This window comes from Sceloporus undulatus, chromosome 2 (assembly GCF_019175285.1).
Source record: "Sceloporus undulatus isolate JIND9_A2432 ecotype Alabama chromosome 2, SceUnd_v1.1, whole genome shotgun sequence".
NCBI lineage: Eukaryota > Metazoa > Chordata > Lepidosauria > Squamata > Phrynosomatidae > Sceloporus > Sceloporus undulatus.
Genome location: NC_056523.1, coordinates 126,130,123 through 126,154,166, shown reverse-complemented (window position 1 = coordinate 126,154,166; position 24,044 = coordinate 126,130,123). Strand labels below are relative to the sequence as shown.

General features: G+C 43.8%; 1 protein-coding gene across 2 annotated transcripts in view; it reads left to right on the top strand.

Moving 5' to 3' along the window:
- The first annotated feature begins 659 nt into the window (after positions 1-659).
- The window catches only part of NOTCH3 (notch receptor 3), a 76,471-nt gene continuing 53,086 nt past the window's right edge, over positions 660-24,044 (top strand). For both annotated transcript variants that reach the window (XM_042451158.1, XM_042451157.1), the window contains exons 1-2: positions 660-1,185; positions 18,252-18,333. In XM_042451158.1, the coding sequence (XP_042307092.1) occupies positions 675-1,185; positions 18,252-18,333 (593 nt within the window). In that variant the 5' untranslated portion in view covers positions 660-674. The remainder of the gene's footprint in view (positions 1,186-18,251; positions 18,334-24,044) is intronic.

The following is a 24,044-nucleotide window of genomic DNA, read 5'->3' as shown; positions in this document are numbered from 1 at the left end:
GCCTCCCTTTCTCTTGCATGCCTTCCGTTGTGAGCCTTAAGCCTTCTTTTCTATCCCTCGGAGAGTAGTCTTCGGCCTAGATTGTGTCATTTCTTACATGTTTTTCTTGGGTGCCCTCCATTTGGAGGACTAAGAAGGACGCATTTCCTTTATAGGAGTGTTTTTCGCTTGTAGTTGGCCTTGGCCTCCCTTTCCCTCCAAGGCCCTCCATGCTGAGCCTGACGAAGCATCATCGCTTGCCCTTCCTAGTCGGGAGCGTTTCAGACTGTTGGTTGTTGTGTCACATCCTCCAGGAGCAGACCTTGACCTTCTTCCCAGGCCTGCCTTTGGCTTTTCTTGGGCCATGCAATCAGCATGGATCTTGTAGCACCTTTGAGACTCACGGAAAGAAAGAAGTTGGCAACATCAGCTTCCCGAGACTAAAGTCTACTTCCTCAGATGCATAGTAGTAGTCTTCTATTCAAAGACATACAGTAGCTGTGTTACTATGGAGAACCAGTACGTAGAGAGCGCCTTTGGGACTCAAGGAAGGAAAGAAAGAAAGAAAGAAAGAAAGAAAGAAAGAAAGAAAGAAAGGGCAGCAGGAGCTTCTTCCCTAGGCTTCCGAGGAAGTCGGCTGAAGTCTAGGAAACCCCTGTCCCCATTCCTGGGGGGTTGGCAACTTCCCTTGGGTCATGTCCCCCCTCCCCCGAAGGCCCTCCAGAGTGAGCCTGGCCAAGGAGCAGGGCCTTCCCTTTCTCCCGGTGTCCTTGCCTGGGCGGCGTTGGGAGGACCCTGAGCGTAGCAGCCCCTGCCCGGGAGAGAGGCGAGGGAAAGAGCGTGGGAGCCGAGCCGGGGCAGGGCAGGGCAGGGCTGGGGGGGGGGAGCCCGCCTTCGGGGCCCTGGATCGCCCCGCCCCGTGCTCCTGCCCTCCCTCCCTCCCTCCCCAAAGTTTCCCAGGGTCCGGAGAAGCCACAGCAGCAGCAGCAGCAGCAAGAGGAGGAGGCGGCGGCGGCGGCGGCCCCGGCAGAGTCTGCTTGCTGTGCCTGCCTTGGGTCCCTTCCCATGGATCTATAGGGCAGCAGGAGGCTGGAGAGGAGGACCTGGGGGGCATGGGCCGGCAGCCCCGGCTGGGGGCCCCGTGGCGGGCAGGCCTCGTCTTGGCCCTCGTCTTGGCCCTCTCGGCCAGGCTGGCCCTGGGAGCAGGTGAGCACAACTGGGGCACCCCCCCCTTTAACCCCTCCTCCTGTGTGTGTCTCTCTTTGGGGGGGGCTTTGGAGGGAAGGACCCTGCCTTCCCCCATACTCAGTCCCCCCGGCCTCTCCTTTCTTCTTTGGAAACTTTGCAAACTTTGGAAAACTTTGCCAACTTTTTATACTAGGAAAAAAAACCACAACCCAACAATTTGGGAGCAGCAGCCCCCCCCCTCAGTGTGGGTCTGCCCCCCCTTTCCCCCTCATCCCTGGGTCTTTTTGGACCTTGGACCCCCCCCCCCCGTGAGAGGAAGGGAAGGCAAACCCTGAGCCAGAGAGGGGCCACAAGAAAGAAAGAGGCGATTGTTTGTTCGGATTGAGGAAGGGGGGGAGAGGGGAAGGCGGTGGGGAAAGGAGGCAGAGATTAGGCTGGAAAAAAAAGGGGGGGGGAGGTATAGTTCGTAGGCACTGATTTGAGCTCCGAAGGGAAACAATCTTACACTTTTTATTGACTTGGAGCAAACTTTCTTCCCAGCCAGTTCCAGCTCCCTCGCTCCCAGGAGCAGCTGGAAAGCCCGGGCGGCGGATTTGGGGATCTGGAGTCTCTCTCTCTCTCCTTCCCTTCCTTCCTTCCTTCCTCCCTTTCTCTCTCTGCTTCTTGCAAAGCCAGTCCCTCTCAGTCAGGGAAGGAGGCAGGCAGGCGCTTGCCCTATGTAGGATGTGCTTTGGAAGTTTAGTCTTTTAGTGTTTTAGGCTTAGTGTGTGAAGGTCTAGTGCCTGTGGGTTTGTTCCCCTTGTGGAAAGGGCTCTCCATGTGTGTAAAGAGAAGCAGGGAGGGAGGGAAGGAGGGAGCAAACCTTTGCTGTGCAAACAGCGGGAGAGGATGTCTTTGGCAAACAGAGAGGATTCACAACTTCAGGACCTTAGTGAGAGCTGTTGGGTACATGGGTTTGTCTGGAACAGGGGAGGAATGTGGCTCCCTTCTCAACTGCACCGACTGCTGGGGGTCTTGTGCGGTCTCCTCTCTGCTTTCCCTCAAATGTCACAACTCTGAAAGAGCAAAAATCTGTTTTACAGCGGTTACAATTCTGCCCCTCTACCAGTTGTTATGCAGGGTGACCAGATGCCCTCCTTTTCCAAGGCATGCCCTACATTTCTGCCTTCTGTCCAGGAGGAATTCCAAAATGTCTTCCATTTTGGGCATGACTAAGAAGCATGGATTTAGCTTAGTGTTTTTAAGCTTTTGTTTGGTAACGCTCTACATTTTTTTGAATGTCCTACATTTAGCAGTTACTTGTCCTCCTTTCTGGTTAAGACATCTGGTCACCCTGGATGCTGTGCCTACACAAAATGCAACCACCAGCCTGCAAGGCACCCAGGGAACAATATTTCCAACTCCTAGCACAAGATTGGAAAAAGAAGGATTAAAAAAAATTATTTATAGGCAAGGGTCAGAAAATAAGGCTGCATCAGCCCCCAAACTCTACGTTTGTGGTCCTCCAAGCCTCATGCATCTACAGAAACTTTGTTTATGTAACAGGATTGTGCACTGCTGCTGAGTGGCTATTTGTTTTTTCTTGTGAGGAGGGGGGATCTTATGGATGGGGCTGATGCACAAGAGCACCAGGCTCCCTTCCCCTTATTTTGTCCCCCAGTTGTTTGAGTCAACACTGAATCTGATCATGTTTTTGTTACGGTGCTTTGTGCGAACAGGAGAGCCAGCGAAGGGGGTGTTGATGATTTGGGCAGATGTAGTAGCAGCTGTCGTTGCCCTTTCCTCCAACCCCCCTTTTGCTGGATGTACAAAGTTTTATTGTTACTCTAAGCAGCTTTCAGTAAGTAAACTGTCCAAGTGCCATCCCAGCCAGAAAACTCTTCCACTAACTATTGGGGCCTGGGCCTGGCTGCTTTGTTGTTCTTGTGTGCCTTCAAGTGGTTTCCAACAGATGGCAACCCTAAGCATTTTTTGTGGACAAGTTTCTACAGAGGAGGTTTGCCATTGCCGAGGATGAGAGAGTGTGACTTGTCCAAGGTCACCCAGTGTGTTTTGATGGCTGAGCCAGGGTTCGAACTCTGGTCTCCTTGTGTTCTAGTCCGATGCTCAAACCACTACACCACGCTGGCTCCAGACCCCAAAATGAACTGGGCCGGCCTAGGAGTCCCAGAAGCCCTGGTGGTGGAACCAGAAAAGCATCTTGGAGGTGGCCCAGGAAGTGCATAGCTCAGCAACTGCACCAGCTGGTTCCCAGGCTTCTGGGGAGTCAGGGCAGCTCTGTCTGCTACAAAACCCACTCTTCCCTCCCCTCCTGCACTGCCACCCAACACACAGCCGGCTTTTTTCCAATTTGTGCTCTGGGAATAAACTTGTGATGCAAAGGGGAGATAAGATGCTTTAATTGGGTGTCATGCAGGGACTTGCTTTGCCCTATGAAACGTGCAGCAGCAGTATGCCAGGGATGAGATAATTGCTGCGAAAGGTAAATAGAACGTAAGGCTATTATTCAACATGGGTTTCACTCTCCCATGAAGCCACCTGACTGGTTTGGGGAAGCTGGGCCTTGCTGCTTTTTACAACTCTTCCCAGCCAGCTGGTTTGGCCTTTGCGTGGGAATGTGCGCCTGGTCCTTGCCCATGAGGCGGAGATGCTGGCGGATTGTGGATGCCCGGGAATATGTATCCCCTCCTCCTCCCCGCTAGCTAGTTGCTGCTTGGTTGGACATAGACAGGGCATTGTTCTTGGTTGAGCAATTTCACCGCAGCACTGCTGAAGTCCTGGCCATCTTGCGCCAGACGAGGGCTTGAAGCCGCCTGCTTTGAGCCACACTTGAACATTTCTAGTGACTCTGGAGAACTTGAAATCATGCTAAAGAGGCTGTGGGTCCAATCCTGAAACCTCCCAGAGGAACATGGAAAAAGACTCAAGGACCTGGTGATCCAATATGTGGGATCAAATTTGCCCAGGCTTTCGGTATCTGAATTGGCAAATCTGAGGTTATATTTCTCCTCTTCTCCCTCCCATCTGGGTCATGTAAGGGCTGGAGGTCTATCTAGTATTAAGGGTCCTGTGTGGGATAGAAAATAGACAGTGATGAAATTTGGAGCCAGGCATTTAGGTCTCATCCATACTATGAGCTACAAACCAGACATTTTGTCTCTTCCAAGGCTGTCGATTCTTTTCTGCCTGGCTGCGCTGATAACAATGTGATGATTTGTAGTAAAGTAGTTCACTTGATGGAGCCCTCATCTGAAGGCACAGGATTATATATATATATGTCTACTGGATTTTGTCCTTATCTTCCCAACAATGTACACTGCATGCCAGGGCATTAAAACCCTGCATGCAGCATGATCACTGTGTAAATGTTTTGTCTTAATGGGTTCCATTTAGAAAGTTTTGTAATGTGTGAACTATCCTTAGCACAGCCCTTTCCTTGCAAAATTGGCAAAATTCATTGCTAGTAAAAATCATAACAGTCAGAGCAATGGTTGTTAGATCAGAGCAGGGGCACAAATGCAAGTAATTAAATAAGTCCTTGGCATTTTGAAAACAAAACAAAAATCAAGCTACACAATTAATTTAAAGTATAGCACTGAATTAGAGTTAGTGAAATCTGTTTGTCTGTTGGCTCAGTCCAATCCTATTCCTTTCCCTTTTGAATTTTTTAAATCAAAAATTGGGAAGGAAATTTTTCATGCTTGTGCAGTTCAGTCTGTAGGGCTTTGCTACTGCAGGACTCTCTATGTCACTTGGAAATCTTCTAGGCCTGCCCAAGACATTTTGCTGCCTGAGACAGCAGCAAATGATCCCTGCTTCACCTTACCTGAGCCAGATTATTTAACACCTGAGACAGAACATTCTTCAAGCATCTCTCCCACTCCCTAGTGGCTTTGGGCAAGTCACACTCTCTCAGCCTCAAAGGATGGCAAAGGCAAAACCCCTCTGATGAAACTTGCCAATAAAACCCTATAATAGGCCTGCCTTTGAGTTGCCATTAGTCAGAAACAACTGGAAGGCATACAGTACACAGTTTTAAAAGCATAGCAATCATAAAAGCAGGAAAGAATTTGCCATACTGTACTTTTATGACAATTTGTTTAATTCTGCCTAAAAACAGCTTCTCAGAACATCTTGCCTTCTCCCAGTTTTTGCAGAGGTGGATGGGTAGCACAAGAGTATAAAACAGGTGTATTTGGGAAGGGGGCAAAATGAGACCATTACCTCCCAAATAAGAATTCTGGTTCCCTCAGTGAAATTGGCCTCCAGCCCCCAATTTTCTAGCATTGCAGCAACTTAAGATTGCAGTTGAGCATTTAGAAATACAGTTAGGCACTCAAAGAAAAGAGGCAGGCAAAGTGACCAAAGGAATGTAGACACAGCAAATGTGAGAATTCTAGATGTGAAGGGTTTTCAATATCTCACTCTCTGCAGTGCTAGAAATGTGGGCATTGAAGGATTGTGTGTGTGTGTGGGGGGGGTGCCTTAATCCTCCCCCCTAGCTATATTCCTAGTGTAAAGCTTGGCCCTTCTAAAATTGATGAAGATACCCCAAGATCTCCCTTGCCTGAAACTTGTGGTTGATTCTACCCTTTTTGCTGGCAGGCTTCCTTCTTCCTTCAGGTGTATTTGGGGAAGGGGGATCCTGCCCCTTGGTCACTCTGAGCAGTAGAAGGATGTGTCTTATCTTGCTGGTTAGGAAGAATCTCTCCCTCTCCTCCTCACTTTCCCCTTCCATAGATATCTGTCTCTGTTTAGAGAGTTGTTGAGATCCAGCAGCTGCCTTCCTGCTGCAAATCTTCCAGATGCAATAGTGGGACAGCCGGATGGCCATTCAACTCCCTGTCCCTTTATTCTGCCCACATTGCTAGCCAGTTAACAAAGGCATTGCGAAGGCAGCTGGAGACACAGAGAGAGAAGGCAAGAGAAAACTTGTAATGCCTCCCCCAGCTTTGCTGCATTGCAATCACTTTGGAGCTGATCCCCCCCAGTACAGTCAGCCCTCCGTATCCACTGATTTTGTTCATCCACAGATTCAGGCATCCATGGCTTGAAAATATTTTAAAAAAGATTTAAATTCCAAAAAGCAAATCTTCATTTTGCCATTTTATATAAGGGATACCATTTTACTATATCATTGTATATAATGGGACTTGAGGATCCACTGGGGGTCCTGGAACCAAATCCCAGCAGATAACAAGCCCCCCTGCATGCATCCACTTTTTAAAAATAAAAGCCTCAGATCAAGTACATTAAGGGAGGGAAAAGATTCCATATTGAGATTGCACATACATCTATTGAAAGCAGTCTCTTGAGTTCCTTTATGTAGGTGGGTCTTGGTTTGCTATACCATGGCAGCCAGAGTTCAGCAGTGTTACTTTTTTGAATGACAGCTCCCAGAATTCCCCAGCTGGCAAGGAGTTTCTCGAAGTTGTAGAACAAAAAGTAATATCTCTGAGCTCTTCGCTGCAAATGATGTTTTGAAAGCATGAGAAGTAGTGTAGTGAAAACAGGATTGGTAACCAGATGGAACCACAGAATATGGAGCATTCAAGAAAAATGTAGGATATTACCAAATAAAAACTAAGTGCTGTGAAACAGGGGTTGGGAAAGGACCATTCCCCCCACTTTCCTCCTGCAGTCCCCTCCCACATCATGGCAAATCAGGTCCTTTTTGGAGGGGGTCAGAATCCCTTCCAAAATGCAAATGCACATGGAGAGCTTTCTGTATTGTTTTTAAGATAAAAAATGGGGTGGAGGCTTGGGATGGCTGGCACAAGGCTTGGAGAGGCATGAAAGTAGTATTTGAGGGTTGATGCAGCCTTATTTTTTGACCCCTGCCTTTTAAAAAAAAATCCTTTTCCCTGTCTTGTACTAGGAGTTAGAAGTGTTTCATGGGTGCCTTGCAAGCAGGTTGTTGTATTTTATGTAGGCACAACATTCCTGCTGTAAAAATTGGTTTTTATTCTTTAAATCAGAGTTATGACATTTGGGAGAAAACCAGAGAAGAGACTGTACAAGCCTTCCAGTGGTCAGGAAACTGGGCTTTAGATTTAAATCCAGTTGCTAGTCCTGACTAGCACTGATCCATGAATCAGTGGAATGTTTAGAAGTATTGCCAAATTCTCAGTGATTCCATGAGCGTAAGTACTGTAGTCAGGACTAGGAACTGAATGTAGGTCTCTAAATGTTTCTCCCCTCCCATGACTAAGAAGAAGTCATGCAGGATATTTGATGCATACAAATTGGGCTCACTTTGCATAATTTATCCAAGTCATCGTTTTTCAGTATTTCTTGGCTCAGAATATAGTATATCTTGGAAGAGAATTTTGTTGTTTTTTTTAAAGTAATGAGTGTGTACAGTCCTGTTTATAAGTGCCTGCCAAAAAGGGCCTGAAATCACTCAACCACACCCTACATGGTAACCAAGATGTGTGGGTGGTACTCCTGTCCTATGCTGGCAGAGTGTTGGAGGAAGATGTGGCATTGTAGTACGTTTTTCCATGGGGCTCTTTCTTTCATGCTTAGGATATTGTTTTGAGAAGTGTTCTGGTGGAACATTTGATATCTTTGGGAAAGGCTTGGTTGTGCTAGGGAGCTCACTATTTCTTGCAGCAACGTAGTGTTTTCTTATTGCCTTGCGTCTAGAGCATCCTTTTTACATTTACTTTCCTGCTTAGTAGACTTGCTGTGGAATCCCTCCATGCTGTGGTATCTCTCCAATTATTACTTGGGTCCACTGCTAAACCTGTTGAGTTTCATCCTGCTGTGATTGTGCTGCACAACTGATATTCCTTTGCTGTAATAAGTTAGTAGTTGTGGGCAAGGGGACATTTTAAAGCAGGGTGGGGAAGCTGATGGTCCTCCTGATGTTGTTGGATTGCAGTTTTTTAGCAGTCTTAGCTTGCATAGGCAATATAAAGGCTGGTAGGAATTAGAAGCCAAAAATATCTGGATGGCCACAAATTGCCCACCCCAGTTTAAAGGAAAACTAAAATGTTATTTTGTATCTTCTCACTGAGAAATCCTAAGAATTTCATAGAAGGCTGTTTTTTTTCTTAAACACTGTAGCAAGATCAGCAACAAGATGGGCTTAGGATGAGGATGACTTCTGGTTAACCCATTCATTTTACATCAGTGCTGGCTTCTACAATGGAGAGTGACTGGAGCACAAGGAGGGTTCCAGTTTATTAGGAAGCCTATACAGTAATTGTAAAGTAGATAAACATAAAGGGGTGGCGAGCCATGAGACTTTGACAGCGAGACCCTTTCAGGAAGGCCTTTAGTGTGATTAATATAGGAGAAGGAGGCTTAGATTCTCATCTCTGTGTGTGTGTGTGTCTGATGAGAGCAGATTCCTAAGATGTCTTAGAAGGGAAGCTGCTAATCAAATTTGGGAATATATGATTGGGAATATATGATGGTACTTTTAGAGGGTACTGTTTTAGTACCATCTGTTTTCAGTGTTTTCCTATAATGCACGTTCATCCCCAGTCAGCATGGGCATTGGGCATTGTAGTCCAGTATCAGGAGGTTCCGAGGAAAACTGTTGTGGTCATAGAATCATAGTGTTGGAAGAGACCACAAGGGCAATCCAGTCCAACCCCATTCTGCCATGCAGGAACTCTCAATCAAAGCATTCCCGACAGATGGCCATCCAACCTCTGTTAAAAGAAGGAGATTTAACTACACTCCGAGGGAGTGTCTTTCACTGTCAAACAGCTCTTACTGTCAAGAAGTTCCTCCTAATGTTGAAGTGGAATCTCTTTTCCTATAGCTTGCATCCATTGTTCTGTGTTCTAGTCTCTGGAGCAGCAGAAAAAAAGCTTGCACCATCCTCAATGTGACACCCCTTCAAATACTTAAACAGGGCTATCATATCACCTCTTAATCTTCTCTTATCCAGGCTAAACATATCTAGCTTCTTAAGTCTTTCCTCCTAAGGTATGGTTTCCAGACTCTTCACAATTTTGGTCACCCTGCTTTGGACACGTTCCAGTTTCTCAATGTCTTTTTTGAATTGTGGTACCCAGAACTGGACACAGTATTCCAGGTGAGGACCCAAAGCAGAATATAGTGACACTATAGCTGCTGAATCCCACTGTTGACTCATGTTCAACTTGTGGTCTACTAGGACTCCTAGACCCCTTTCACACATAGTCTTATTAAGGCAGGTGTCCCCCATCCTATATCTATGCATTTGATTTTTCCACCCTAAGTGGAACCTTTGGGTGACTTGGAATGGCTGCTTCAGTTCACTGTCTGTGTTCCTAATAGAAAAAGAGGCCCGGAACAGACGGGCCTTTGCGGTGCCCTTGTCATGTGCGGGGGTTGCCTGGTGTGCGGAGCACCCACATGGCCCAGATCCCTTGCACATGACGAGGGTGTAACAACGGTGGCGCCCTGTTTACATGGGCACCGACATTGTTACATAAGTGCCGCATGGCATCCGCACGCGCTGCGTGGCACTTATGTAATGAATGCGCCACTGGTGCACTCATTATGTCTTCGTGGCAGAAAAAGAACCTGTTTTTTGCTGGTTGTTTTTTCACTGGCGGGAAGCCGCGCCATTTGGCGCTGTCAGGCCACCCTGTTTGGGCGGTCTGTACCATGCCTGAGAAACATTTCTTTCCAGAGGCTCCAGGAAATGTTAAAGATACTTTGAACTATAAATATTCATTTACAAGCAGCCTTCGAAAATGAGGGTTTGTCAGGAGTGTGCTGTTCTTGTTTCAAAAGTACTGTATTTTCTGGCGTATAAGACTACTTTTTAACCCAGGAAAATTTTCTCAAAAGTCGGGAGTCGTCTTATACGCCGGGTGTTGTCTTATAGGGCTGAAACATCCGAGCCGGACTGGAGAATCTGCGGTTGCCGCATATTGTGGTGGGAGCTCAAAAACGGTTGCGGTTGCATACCCTCCGTCTGTGGTGACAATATGAAAGCAGCAAGGGCGGCACTGTACAATTATGGTAGAAGAAAATCTTGGAGACAGGGAGAGCTGACCAATCCAAGCAGGCTTTGTATACAACAAATTTTCCTGCTAAGTACCTGCATGTCATAAGCATTTGAATTAAAATTACCATATTGAAATCAAATCTGATGGTTTTTTAAATTTTTATTTGATGTGCGTTGGAAGAGGGGTAGTCTTATATGGCGAGTATATCCCAAACTCTATATTTTAACTGGAAAAGTTGGGGGTCGTCTTATATACCCAGTTGTCTTATACGCCGGAAAATACGGGTAGTCATCTGTGATTATTAGCCTCTATCTGAGGAGAACATTTGAATATACAGTATCACTTAGAGTCTTCATCTCCTGATTCAGTCATGCCTGAAGAAAGGAAAAGAATGTGTGATTCCTAGTTTCCAGAATTATTATTTTTTCACAAGGATAGCCAGGTGGAGGTTACATTCAGCCGCTAGTAAAGCTTTAGCTGGTACCTCAGAATTTTCCAAATTGTAACCAAGGGGTGCTTACAAATTGTGCTCACAGTGTCAGCTGTAAGGCAGAGGAATTCCATGTGCATTTCTCATAGATATTCTCAAATAGATAGCTGAAAAGGCACAGTGCCAATTTGCCCTTTTCAGACATAACATTTGTTTTTCAGGACCCTTTCCTTCCATTGAGATCTTGTATTACTTAAAGGCATGCACCCCATACATGTGTTTTCTTCTTTCCAAACCTTATTTTGTCCATGTTTAAAATTTGTCCACTTTTAGAGAGTAAGATTATTTTATCCCTCACTGGTGTCTAGATGACAGAGTTCTCTCCCAAAATAGACCCTAGTCACCCTGCACTGGAAAAGCGGGCATTTCACATGGAAATTTCCACTGGAAGAAGGGCTAGATAGGAATGTATTCCTCCCCCTCCCCATTTTGAATGCAGAATCATGGCTGAACATGAAGGTATGTGGTGTTATCTGAAAGGATTTATTTTTGGGTCATATGATGGAGATTCATTTCTGTGAAGGAAAGAATTTGCCATACCCTAACATATGGCAAGATTGGTGCAGAGGTCAAAACTTCTTAATATGTGATGTTCCATGGTGCAGGGAAGTTTTCAAAGGAAGTGTTCTGTCTAATTACTGTGGTGCCATTAAAAAAACTAGTTCTACCTCTCTTATCAAGGCACGGTGCTGGTGTTTGACCCTATGTGGTGCTGTGGTGATTTTCATGTGTCACTTCACTCTTGCTTCTTTTGCGAACAAAGGACTGGCATGCTACACTCATTATATACTAGCTAACCCCCCAACCTCATGAGGGCTGTGTTGGCCAGCTAATCACATCTCCTTTTTGGTTCCCACATTATATTCCAATGCTCCCACCACCCTTCAGATGGTTATCTAATCACTTTGGCTTTAGGCAACATCCTTCTTCCTGCCTTTATCCCCCAGTGATCATAGTTAAAACTGAACTTGTCACTTTGTCTTCATACCTACAAGGTTTTGCATTTCTATTGCCATTCTCACACACAGCCCGCTTATGCATCTCTATCCCTGGACCCTTGGCTCCACTCCATGCATCTCAGGAAGTAGACTCATGCTATGAGTTTTTTTTTCTTTCAGTCAGTTTCAAAGGTGCTACAAGTTCCCTTTGCATAAAGGGCTGCAGCTAGCATAGTGTAGTGATTTAAGTGGTGTACTATGACTCTGGAGTTCAGGGTTTGAGGTGAACTAGGACAAATCATACCCCCTCAGCCTCAGAGGATGGCAGTGGCAAACCCCCTGTGTAGAAACATGCCAAGAAATGTTTCTTGGTTCGCCTTAGGGTCACAATAAGTCAAAAATGACTTGGAGACACACAGCAATAGTCTCATAAACTAAGAAATTCTCACTTATACAGGCAAGTCTCTCTGGGTGCTATAGGTTTCCAGCTCCACTGGGACAGTACCTCACTTGATGTTGCTGGGGTTTTGTGAATATTCACCACTCTCCTTATGGTATATGATACTAAGAACACAATAATGCCTACTTGTGATGATTGCAAGACTTCATTGCCATATTCTGGGGATATCAACCTGGCTGCCTTTCCCCGTGTGTTTTCAAAGCCATGCAGCTCTTCAGGCATTGTTACAGTCGCTGTGTCCATCATAGTGAAAAAACCGGAAAAGGTGTGTGCTATAAAGCATGAAGTTGTCCAAAAACAATGTGTGGTTGCTTGACATGAGGCAAAGGTGTTTTATAAACTGTCAATGGTTCATTTGCAAGACATGGGTTCTTATGAAATGGCTTGGAGATAAATCTTCATGCTAATGTTATTTTGTTGCAGAAACTGCTTGCTTAAGAGACTGCAGCTTCCCCACTCCCAATAATGTCCATAGCTGTGTGAGCCTTGGGAAAGGAAGGAAAAAAAGATATATCACAAGAAGACACTCATGCAGTGATCAGTGATTCCTACATCTTACTTAATGGGTATCTGAAAAGCCATTTGGTGTAGTAGTTTGAGCGTTAGACTACAACTAGAGACCATGGTTCGAATCCTTGCTCAGCCAGGAAAACCCACTAGGTGACCATGGGCATGTCACATTCTTTCAGCCTCAGAGTAAGGCAAAGGCAAATCTTCCCAGGAAACACCTGTAATCACTTTAGGGTCACCATAAGTCAGAAACAACTTAAAGCCACACAACAACTGCAATCCTAAAACCCATAGATTTTAGTGACTCTCTTAAGCATTCACTTAAGTATGATTAAATCTTGATATAGCCTGATGTATGCAGACATGTCACTGAATTAAATAGCTATGATTATAGAGTGCATATGCAGTGAAACTTCCGTTGATTAATATCTTGAGAAGATGAGTTAATTTATGACTTAACTCCATATGAGTTAACATATTGGGAAGATGAGTGTCAAAAGTGAACAAGATTTGGATACAGGCAAGATATTAATGTGGATGAAGAACCACTTTCTTTGTTTCTGTCAGTTATCAAAAGCTATAAACTTTTTTCTGCCTTTTTGTTGTTTCTTTGGCACTCATCCACTTGCACAGCTCAATTCCTAATCAATTTGAGTTTATATTGATTAATAACCAAGTGAGGAAAGTTTGGTATAACTGTTTATTTGATATTTAACTTAAGTGGTGGTGAAGGGAGATATCTTACCTGGGAAAGATTTGGAGCTCAGAGCCATAGATTACAAATAATGAGGGTGGGAAGTAGCCCTGCTCTTCCACTGCCTCTATCAGATTGTCTTTTTGGAAGGGCAGTTATCATAAATCCATTTTCCTTGCCAAAGACAAATTGTCTCTGTTCTTCCTTCCAGACTTAAAAACAGGCATGGAAACTTAGAATTTCCTTCTATTCTGACATTGCTGTTGTATCAGATCTTTTACCTGTGACCTTGAGGCTTCTAGAAAATGGTCCCAAGTGGGAGTTGTAGGACTAAATCCTTAAAAAGATAGCTCCAGATTTTATCAATGGTATATTTACTTAACTGCAAACTTAGAAAGTTCCCATTGAGTCAGTGGGTGATGCGACTAACAATTGAATTTAGCTCATAGACTTTAATCACTATGATCACTGTGTGGTTGATATTGGAAGGCACCCATTTATACTCTATTTGAAATCTAACCGTAACCCTCTGAAAGAAAGCATCAGCTCCTGCCTATATGTTTCTGGGGCTACAGTTGTCTGGCCAGATAAGCTAGGATGGGAATTATGGGGCCTTCCAGATGTTGTTGGATCGCAGCTCTCACCATACCTCACCACTGGCTATGGTGGTTAAGGCTGCTGAGATTTACACTCCAACAACATCTGAAGAGCTGTGTTTTGCCCACCATTGCACAAACTAAAGAGCAAAACTGGGAACCATGGTATAAAAACTGAACTTTACAAGAAACTGTGTCATTGCTGATTGAATAGTGAGAGCTATAGCCTTAAAAGAGACTTTGGGAAAGTTAAAAAAAAGTTATATTTTAAAAAAATGAAATGTGGATTATATGAAGACAGACTGGGAGAGCAAACTAAGAGGCTGTTCAGATTTGGAGAGAAATGATAGTGATTTGGGAGAAAGAGAAATGATCAGGAGAGAAAAGTGTGTAGTACTTCAAAGTCTCAAGGAAGCATCTAAAGGGCTTTAAGCTTTTCTTTTTGTTTCTTTTTTCACAGCAAGGCATGTCTAATTAAAATTTTCTCTAATCAAATGTACTGCAAAGATATAACAAATGACCCAGTGAAATATGGCCTTAACGACAGGATCTGATACCTTTACTCAAATGCACTGTCCTTCCCAAGACATATCATAAGCAGGGTTGGGTGTTCTCCTCCCACCTTTACATCTGTGCCAAGACAGTCCTATTCTTTACAGAATCTTATGAAAATCAGGTAAATATACATAAATTTGTTTATTTTCCCATCTTTTGTGCTAGTTATGGAATAGAAGAACAAACAAATGCAAAGTACTGGAGTCTTGCCTGCTGACCAGTAGAAAGTCCATTTTATCTCTACTCTTAGTTTCTGACATTTCACCAGGATGCTTCCTATGAATCTGCTTCACAGCCAGAAGAAATCTCTGTGTGTGTGTGTGTGTTCATTGCAAGGATATAAACTTGCACAAAGGAGGATGAACTCTTAATGTGTCCAATTTGTTTATCCTGTTTTGCTGTGTAAAAACAACTTTAAAGATATGGATATTCTTGTACGTATTTGCCATATAAGCATACTTTTTTCTTCTCTGGATAGACAAGTCTTTATGAAGTAAATGCCCCCTATATTTCTGTTTAGGAGATCAGACTGGATTTCTTTCACACTTTAGGGAGAAGGGTTAAACGTAGTTTTCATGGGCAGATCTGTGTTGCTTGTCAGTGGGGAAGGGAGGGGGATGAAGGGGTGAGAAGCCAAGATTCCTAACATATAGCCTAGCTCTGCAAAGAGCATGGGGATTAAGTGGTCAAAGCAGTGGGAGCCAGGACTCCTCAATTGTAGTCTGTGGCTTTTCACAGCCTTGATGGGTTGACCTCTGCCACTTCTTATTCCCAGTGGTTCTTTAAAGAGCATGAAACCTTTTTGCTTTCCATCTTGTTTCAGGACAGGCTGATGCAAAGCCAGAACCTTCAAAGCTAATTTCCTGGCTTATGTGTTTTCCCCCACCCTGTATATATATATATGGGAGATGATAGCTTATTTTTGTGGCTTGCTGCTCTCGCCTGGTACTGAAATCCTTGAATGGCCTGCTTGTGTCTCAGATTCTTCTGGCCTTTGGAGATAAAGTCCTAAGCAGAGGCTGAGCATCTCTACTATAGAGATGAAGCCCTTTGTGGCTTGCATGGACATTGAGGAGCCAATGTGTGTTGGAATGTTGGCTGCAGACATTGTAGGCAGGGATATAAGCAGGATGCTTTATGAGTGCAAAGGGGTGTGGGAATGCATTCCATGGGCTCAAATGTGGCTTTACAATCTGGGAAGGAAGAAACAGTAGGAAATTGTGGGATTGTGTTGTCTCAGGAATGCCATCTGCTGAAGTCCTTACTGGCTACATGTATTGAGTGCTGTGAGATGGCGCACTCACACGCTGAGTCCTAGGTATGTCTCTGAAAGCATTCAGGTGAAGGCTGTGTTTCTAACATTTGGAATTTAGTAGGAGTGCATAGGGATCACTGGCTTGGTCAGATCCTGGAAAGGTTTCTGTGGATGTGTACACATATGAGTGTACTGGACTGCTTTTTTAAAAATATGATTAGTAGCTTTATTCAGTGTGTGCATGTGAGAGAAAGTGGGGTGGGGGTTTGTGCATCTTTTTGTAGCTTCTGGAAACATATTTGCACTCAGAAATGATCAGTGTGCAGCCTCTGCTGTAAGTGTAGCCATTCTGCAGCATCTTGGTTTCCTTTAGCGGATGGGAATGTTGTAAGGCAGCCTGTGTATCGGGGTTGCCTTGAGCAGTTTGCTGCAGTCCTGTTTCTGGCTCTGCCTGCCGACAAAGTAAGGGGCAGCAGGGGAGTGGGGTGGGGGAGGCTTTGTCTGGGGCTGATCTGTGTGCTGGGCACGCACTCTGTTACAAGTGGGTCTCTAGAAAATGGCTGAGAGAGAGGGAAGCGGCTGGGCCCCAGCTCCTTCCATCTTCTCTCTGCTCAGAGAAGGGAGGGGAGGGGGTTTCCAGCCTGTATCCTCCTGCTCCACAGCTGCATTTCTCTTGTTAAATAGAGCCAGAGCTCTGGTATCTCCTTTTGAACCCAAAGGGTTGTGTGTGTGTGTGTGTGTGTGTGTTTTAGGGGGGACAGAAGGGGGGGTAGCTGTTTCTGTAACTGGGAACCTCTCATAGGACCCTCATTCACCCCACTTCTAGGGCAGCTGGCAGAGGTGTGTGCCTGTGATTTCTTTCCCCCAGCCTGGGCCCCTTCAGGAAATGTGCTTTTCTTGGCTTGGGTAATTTACTAATTGGCTCCTCCTCCTGCCCCACTCGGACTGACATATTGGTAGGATGACCGCAAGCTGCAGACTTCTCTCTATGCTGGTTTTGTTAGGCTCCTTGTTAGGATGGATGGGGTCTGGTAGTAAAGGGGTGCTCCATTTGCAGGTTGTTTTAAAATACTAGCCTTCATGTAAACAAGGCTATCCATATCTGTGGAGGTCAAGGCTGCTTTCACTGGGCTTCTAGGTGACAATGCATTACTGGTGGAGGACCTTGAGGAAGCCTCATAATTCATGTGAATCCTGATGCTTCTAGGGTGCTGGATCTTTACCATGGAGTGATGAGAACATAAGCAGATCCTGGCTGGCCTCTCTGACTCCCTTGGAGTGAACTTCCATACAATCCTCCCCGCATACTTCAGTCCTCTGGGAAGAATCTGCTACAACCTAAGAAGACCAGACTCTGTGGTGACCCAGAGGACCTTCTCATCAGCCGCTCCCAGGCTCTGGAATGACCTGCCAGATGAGATCCACCATATTACCACCTTGGAAGCCTTTAAAAAGGCTATTAAGAATGATCTCTTCCGGCAGGCCTTTCCAGACTAGGTTAGAAATAGTAGAAACTCAGCTAGTTAGGCCTATATGTAGCTTGTGAGAAGTTCTGTCTATCTCGCCATTAGCTTCTGCTACACTGTGTTGTCCCATGTGGCTCTATGACGATATATCACAACAACATCCATTTTCTTTCCCTTTAGAGGTGTACAATTTCCACAGTTTTTGAAGTGCTGTGGGGAGAGTGTCACATTTAATTTTTCTAAGTTTCCTCTATAAGCTTTCACTCAAGAATGTATTCTGAACCCTACCAGTAGCAGCTATTAACTGCTTTCACACATCATCATTTTAGCAAAAAAAGTCTGTTGTGATGGCAAAGTTTGCCCTTAGTCACTGCTGTCATTTTGTTTAAGTGCATAAAGCTTTGCCATCAGGGGAAAAAAGAGTGAAGGACCTTAGCTCAGTGGCACAGCACCTACTTTGTAAGTAAAAGGTATCAGATTCAGTCCCTGCCATCTCACTGGGATTAATCCTGTCTGAAAGCATGGAATAATATTTAGCAAGAGGGATTAATGATCTGAGCTGGTATAAAGCAACTTTCGGGAAATGAAGAGGCAGAAGACAAGATAGCGGCATGAATGTAAAACATAGGGAGTGCCTTGTGAAATCATTTCATCTCCCAGCCTTTCATAAATTCAACTCCTTAGTTATTATTCTACAGCTCCCAACTCTTTCAACCAGCATGGGCAATGGCAAGGTTTTGTGGGTATTGTGATATAAAAGCTTCTGGAAATCCAGGTTATGCAAGACTGGTTGGAACTAATGTTTTATGCCTGACATGACTCTCTATAATGATCCTCTGAAAGAATTGCAGAGTTTAGGCTGGATGAGGTGGCTTGGGAAGATACAGGGAACTTTCATGGAGCTCCATGTTTCAACCATAACTGTCTGCAAATACCCCACCCAGCCCAAACTCTGCCATCCTTAAAGAGGATGGTCATCACTGTCATTGCCTGAATTCCCAGATTCATGTTCGGCATAAAATGTTACTTCAAATCAGCTTCGCTGAACCTGGATCCCTAGAAGCTATTAGAACACAAATATTTAAACTGTTGGCCCACGTATTTTGCTTTCTCTCCCGCAGCATAGTGCATGCTCTAACTAAACTTCATCTCTTTTCCTGCAGGTGTACAATGCTTGGATGGTGACAAGCCCTGTGAAAATGGCGGGAGTTGTGTTGTTTACTCCAATGGGATTGCTGCCTGCATGTAAGTGATACCATTCCACATCCCATTTTAGAGGCTCAAGAACAGCTATAGCATTGAACCAGTTTATAAAGCTGGGCCATTGCATGCAAGGGACAGGCTGGTAAGGTAACACGAGAGCTGTTGATTTGTCATTGTGAAAACTGTGGTGGCAGAGTGGGGGATTATATTTAAGTGGTTCAGGATGCAGTTGGGACATTATGGGTCCTGAAGACTTGATATGCTACAATGTGAGGTGAATTTTAAGAGCACTTTGCAAAATGATTGCCGTTTGCCCTGGGAAAACATGTAGCGGTATCTGTATTGGCCATTTAGTAAATTCAAACAAAAATTCACCAAACAGTGATACCTTTATTGTCCAACTGAAATGCACAACATACTTGTTGCAAGCTTTCGAAGCCCCACTGGTTTCTTCATCAGGCAAGATGTTACATACGAAACAGGAGAAAAATGGGAGATATTAGTAATATGGCTGCATTTTGTTGTTTCTGTCCTTAGTTAAGATGGTATGGGGAGGGTATCTTTTTCAGGCTGGCCCCTCCTCCTAGATGGCCCTAGGGTGCATCTAGACTGTAGAAATAATGCAATTTGACACCCTTTTAACTGCCATAGCTCCATCCTATAGAATCCTGGTATCTGTAGTTTTGTGAGGCACCAGCGCTCTCTGGCAGAGAAGGCTAAAGACTTTATAAACTACAAAACCAGGATTCCATAAGATAGAGCTGCTGTGCTTAAAGTAGCATCAAATTGCATCATTTCTACAGTGTAGACGCATCTCTAGTCTTCTGATAGGAAGCATGTTCTGTCAGGGTCTGATGTGAGTAATACCAGAGCAACTTTTTCAGCTGCTCCATTTTAGGTGTGTGGGAACTGGGAGGTACTCCTGCTGACAGGTGCATATTGTTTTTTATTATAAATGTCAGACTGCTATTCGGCTGTTATTTATTTATTTTATTCATTTAAAGTATCTCTGGATCACCTCCCTGCCTACAAGGGATCTCAAGGCAACGAGCAAATAAAAACCAATTAAAACAATACAAATAAAAAACTTTTAAAAAACACAAATACTCTTTAAAAACCTGTAAAAGCAGTCTAAAAACAGGTTGTTGTTTGCTGTGGGACATTCGAGTAGTTTAATCGCAGCATTGAATGAGAGCCATAGTGCTATAGTGTTAGATGTACACTATAGAAATCTGAATTGGCATTCTTGCTCAGCCATGAAGTAATGACAAGAGAGAAGAGAGGTATTTTGGATAGGTTGGATTTATCTTCCCTAACTGCCGTTACGAGGGCAAAATAGGCAAGCACCCCCCCCCCCCCAGTAAGCCACATTGAGTTCATTTGAGGATGGATAGAATAAATGTGAAAGAAACATAAAGGCGGAAAGAATAAACTTTCTGATTGTTATATTAATATGTGTTATTACAGTTCATTTGTTATCAATAAAGAAGTATTTAAATTAATCAGAAACAGGAAACTGACTAGGGAGACAGGCAGACTGTTGGATGATGGTAAAGGAATACTAAAGGAGAATAAAGAGATTGCAGGGGAGTGAAATGATTTTTTTTCCATCTGTCTTCAGTGCAGAAGATATAGGGCAAATGCTGTGCCTGAAAATAGATCTAAGGCAAAGAGTGGTAATGAAATGAAATTCTATACTTTATAGACAGATTTAAACAAATAAATCACTGGGACCTTATTAAATAATCAAATCACTGGGACTTTTTAAAAAAATCATATTTGAAATTTCTGATTTTTTAACAAAAATATGTAACCTGTCCCTTAGGATCTGGGAAATTACAAACCAGCTAACTTAATACTTGTTTGGGGGTAAAATGGTGGAAAGCATTATAAAATTATCAAGGATATGTAAAAGCACATCTTTCTGAGAACAATCAACATATCTTTTGCATTGATAAGTTCTGTCTCACTGCTTTACAAAGTTCTTTAAAAGTGTCAGTAAACACATAGTGAAAGATGATCTGCTAGCCATTGTTTGAACTTTCCAAAAGCTTTTGGCAAGAGTGGTGAAACACTTCTTAAGCAAACCTAACAGTCTTGGAATAAGAAGAGTTGTGTGCCTTCAAATCATTTCTGGCTTACAGTGAACCTAAGGCAAACTTATCATAGGGATTTTCTTGGCAAGGTTTATTCAGAGGAGGTTGGCCTTCCTCTGAGGTTGAAAGAGTGTGACTTGCCCATGATCACCTAATGGATTTCCATGGCTGAATTTGAATCCTGGTCTCCAAGAGTGCTTATGCAACGCTCAAACAAATACATGATGTTGGCTCTCTAATAAGAAGAGTAGTCTCAATTAAAGACATAGCAACCAGAAAGTAGAAAGAAATGGTTAGTTGTTGCAATGAGAGGATGTAAACCTTTTGATCCTCCCAAGATTCTGTATGGGGATTGGTTTGTTGTTGATATGTGTCTTTAAGTAGTTTCCAACTTATGGCTACCCTAAAGTGACCCTGTTGTGGGGTTTGCTTGGCAAGTTGCTTCAGAAGGGGTTTACCATTGCTGTCCTCTGAAACAGAGAGTGTAATTTGCCTAAGGTCACTCAGTGGGTTAACTAAAATCTGCCAATAAATATGGAAAACAAAGCAGTGGCCCATAGACAATATACATTCCTATGCACAAAAAAGGAGACACAAAAGATTGCAGTAACTGCACAACTGTTGCATTAATTTCCCACGCAAGTAAAGTCATGCTCAAAATTCTGCAAAACAAACAAACAAAAAGACTCCTACCATACATGGAATGGGAAATCCCAGAAATGCATGTGGGTTACAGAAAAGAAAGAGGCACTAGGGATCCCATTGCAAACATATGATAGATAATGGAGTCCACTGGGGAATTCCAAAAGAAAAGCGCATTCATTGACTACAGTAAAGTGTTTGACTGCAGAGACCATGAAAAACGATGGAATGCTCTCAAAAAAATGGGAATACCACTGCATTTGATTGTCCTGATGTATAACCTGTACTTAGGACAAGAGGCTGCCATCAGAACTGAGTATGGAGAAACAGAATGGTTCCCAGTCGGAAAAGGGGTCAGGCAAGACTGCATACTATCACTCTATTTATTCAATCTGTATCCAGTAAATATTGTAGAACAGGCTTGGACTGAGAGGCAGGAGGAGTGAAGACCAGAGGAAGGACATGAACAACCTACGATATGCAGACAACACAATACTACTGGCAGAAACCAACAAAGACGTAGAGAGTTTATTGAAGAGGGTCAAGGAGGAAAGTGCCAAGATAGGCTTGATATTGAACATTAAAAAAACAAAAATAATGACCACTCACGATCTACAAGAATTCATCCTAGATAACAAGAAAATTGAAATGGTTAAAGAGTTCCCATATCTTGGATCAAACATTAATCAGAACAGAGACTGTAGTCTAGAAATTAGAAGAAGGCTAGAATTGGGAAAGGTAACTATGACGCTTTACAGACTGCCCAAAAGGGCGGTCTGCCAGCTCCCGTGTTTGCTGCACGAGAGAACTGCAGCAGACAAACCGCGCGGTTCCCCAGCACAGCAAGAAGAACCTGCAAAAAGCGGGTTCTTCTTGTGGCACTGTTGTGACGTCACAAGGGTGCCGAGACGTGCGGATGCTAGGCATCCATCACGTCAAAATGGCGGCGCCCATCTGTATAGGGCGCTGCCATTTTGACGCCCTCATTACGTGTGAGGGGCAAGGCATGTCAGGAAGTGCCGCCCCTCATGCGTAACGACAGCGCCCAATAGGGCCTGTCCGGAATGCGCCTTTGAAAGAACTGGATAAAATCCTGAAAAGCAAACATAAATCTGGACACTAAAGTGAGGATCGTCCAAGCATTGTATCCCCCAACACCATGCACTGATGTGAGAGCTGGACAGTGAAGAAAGCAGATAGGAAGAAAATAAACCCGTTTGAGATTTGATGCTGGGGAAGAAGAGTGCTGAGGATACTGTGGACAGTTTAGAAAACAAATGGGTTCTTGAACATATCAATCCTGAACTCTCCCTGGAAGCCAGGATTACTAAACTGAGACTGTTGTATTTTGGCCACATCATAACAAGGCATGAATCATTAGGAAAGACAATAATGCTAGGAAAGGTATAAGGCAGTAGAAAGAGGAAAACCCAGCTCCAGATGGCTAAACTCAATCAGAGAGACCACAGGCCTGAGTCTGCAGGATCTGAGCAGAGCAGTGGAGGATAGGGGGTCTTGGAGATGTCTCAGACACAGGGTCTCCATGAATTGAGGTTGACTCGAGGGCAGCAGCAACAACAATAAATGGGTAACTTTGTTGGCAATACTAAATTTTTAAGGTGATTGAAATAAAATAGAAGAACTTCACAAAATATGCTCTCCAAATTGGAGGAAAGGATGTTAAAATGTCAAATGTGATTCTACTTAAGCCACTATAAAGGGATTTACCTTGGATCAGTAATTGCAACATCACTCTGATGGGATCTAAGCTGTGTGAATTTCTCCCCCCACCCCACCCTACCTCAAGCCTGCAGTCATCTGCTAGATGCTGAAAGATTCAGAAGAGACACATAAAAGATGATGATTTTGATTACTTTAAAAGGGGATTAGATAAATTCATGGAGGATAGGGCTATTTATAACTTCTATTGGTAATGGATATATATAACACCAAGTGTCAGGGGCCATATCCTTCTGAATACCGCTTGATAGAAAGACAAACAGAAAGATGTTGTTGCATTCATGTCCTGCTAGTATGGGCTTCTCAAATGTGTCTGGTTGACTTTGATGTGAACAAAGTGTTAGTTTTTTTTAGACCTCTGGTTTGATCCAGCTTGGCTCTTATGTCTATATGGATATGCTGAGTTAATATGCAGATCAGCATTTCTGTGTTGTGTTTGTGCATGCGCATAATGTTTAATCTTTCCTTTGTTTCCCAATCTCAGTCACTCCCCAAATTGTTTTAATTAGTCCCTTACTAGGAAACATACTAGTTATAGCAGTTGTGCAGGTAGAGTGGCTTTTAGAACAGGAAAAGGCTTCACCCCTGTCAAATTCAGAGCAATCTGCAAATGCTTTTAAGTTAAAAACAAGAACTTAGGGAGACTGGACCATATACCTCCTGTGTCCTTCCTGTTTCAACCCTTGCCTATTGATGAGAAAGCACATGTCTCTTGTTGGGAAGTTAGAAAGATGAGAATAACTTAGATGCAAAGGGCATTGCTGATAGCTGGCAATAGCGTACAGGGTTAATTTTGTATTATCTTTCTAATACTCACTGTGTTTTTGTAGCCTGGGTCCCAGTGCTGTATTGACAAACATCTGAAAAGGGAAGGAAGTACAGACCTTCTGATTTCTGTTAATGGCTTAATTACAATTATTTTAATGTCATATTGCATTGGTGCCTGGGGTTTCCTCTTACTAGTCTGATTACCTGCTATGTTAGATGACACAGGATGTTTGTGGGTGTCTGTCTCTTTCACACACACACACACTGTCATCTTTCTAATACTCACTGTGTTTTTTGTAGCCTGGGTCCCAGTGCTGTATTGACAAACATCTGAAAAGGGAAGGAAGTACAGACCTTCTGATTTCTGTTAATGGCTTAATTACAATTATTTTAATGTCATATTGCATTGGTGCCTGGGGTTTCCTCTTACTAGTCTGATTACCTGCTATGTTAGATGACACAGGATGTTTGTGGGTGTCTGTCTCTTTCACACACACACACACTGTC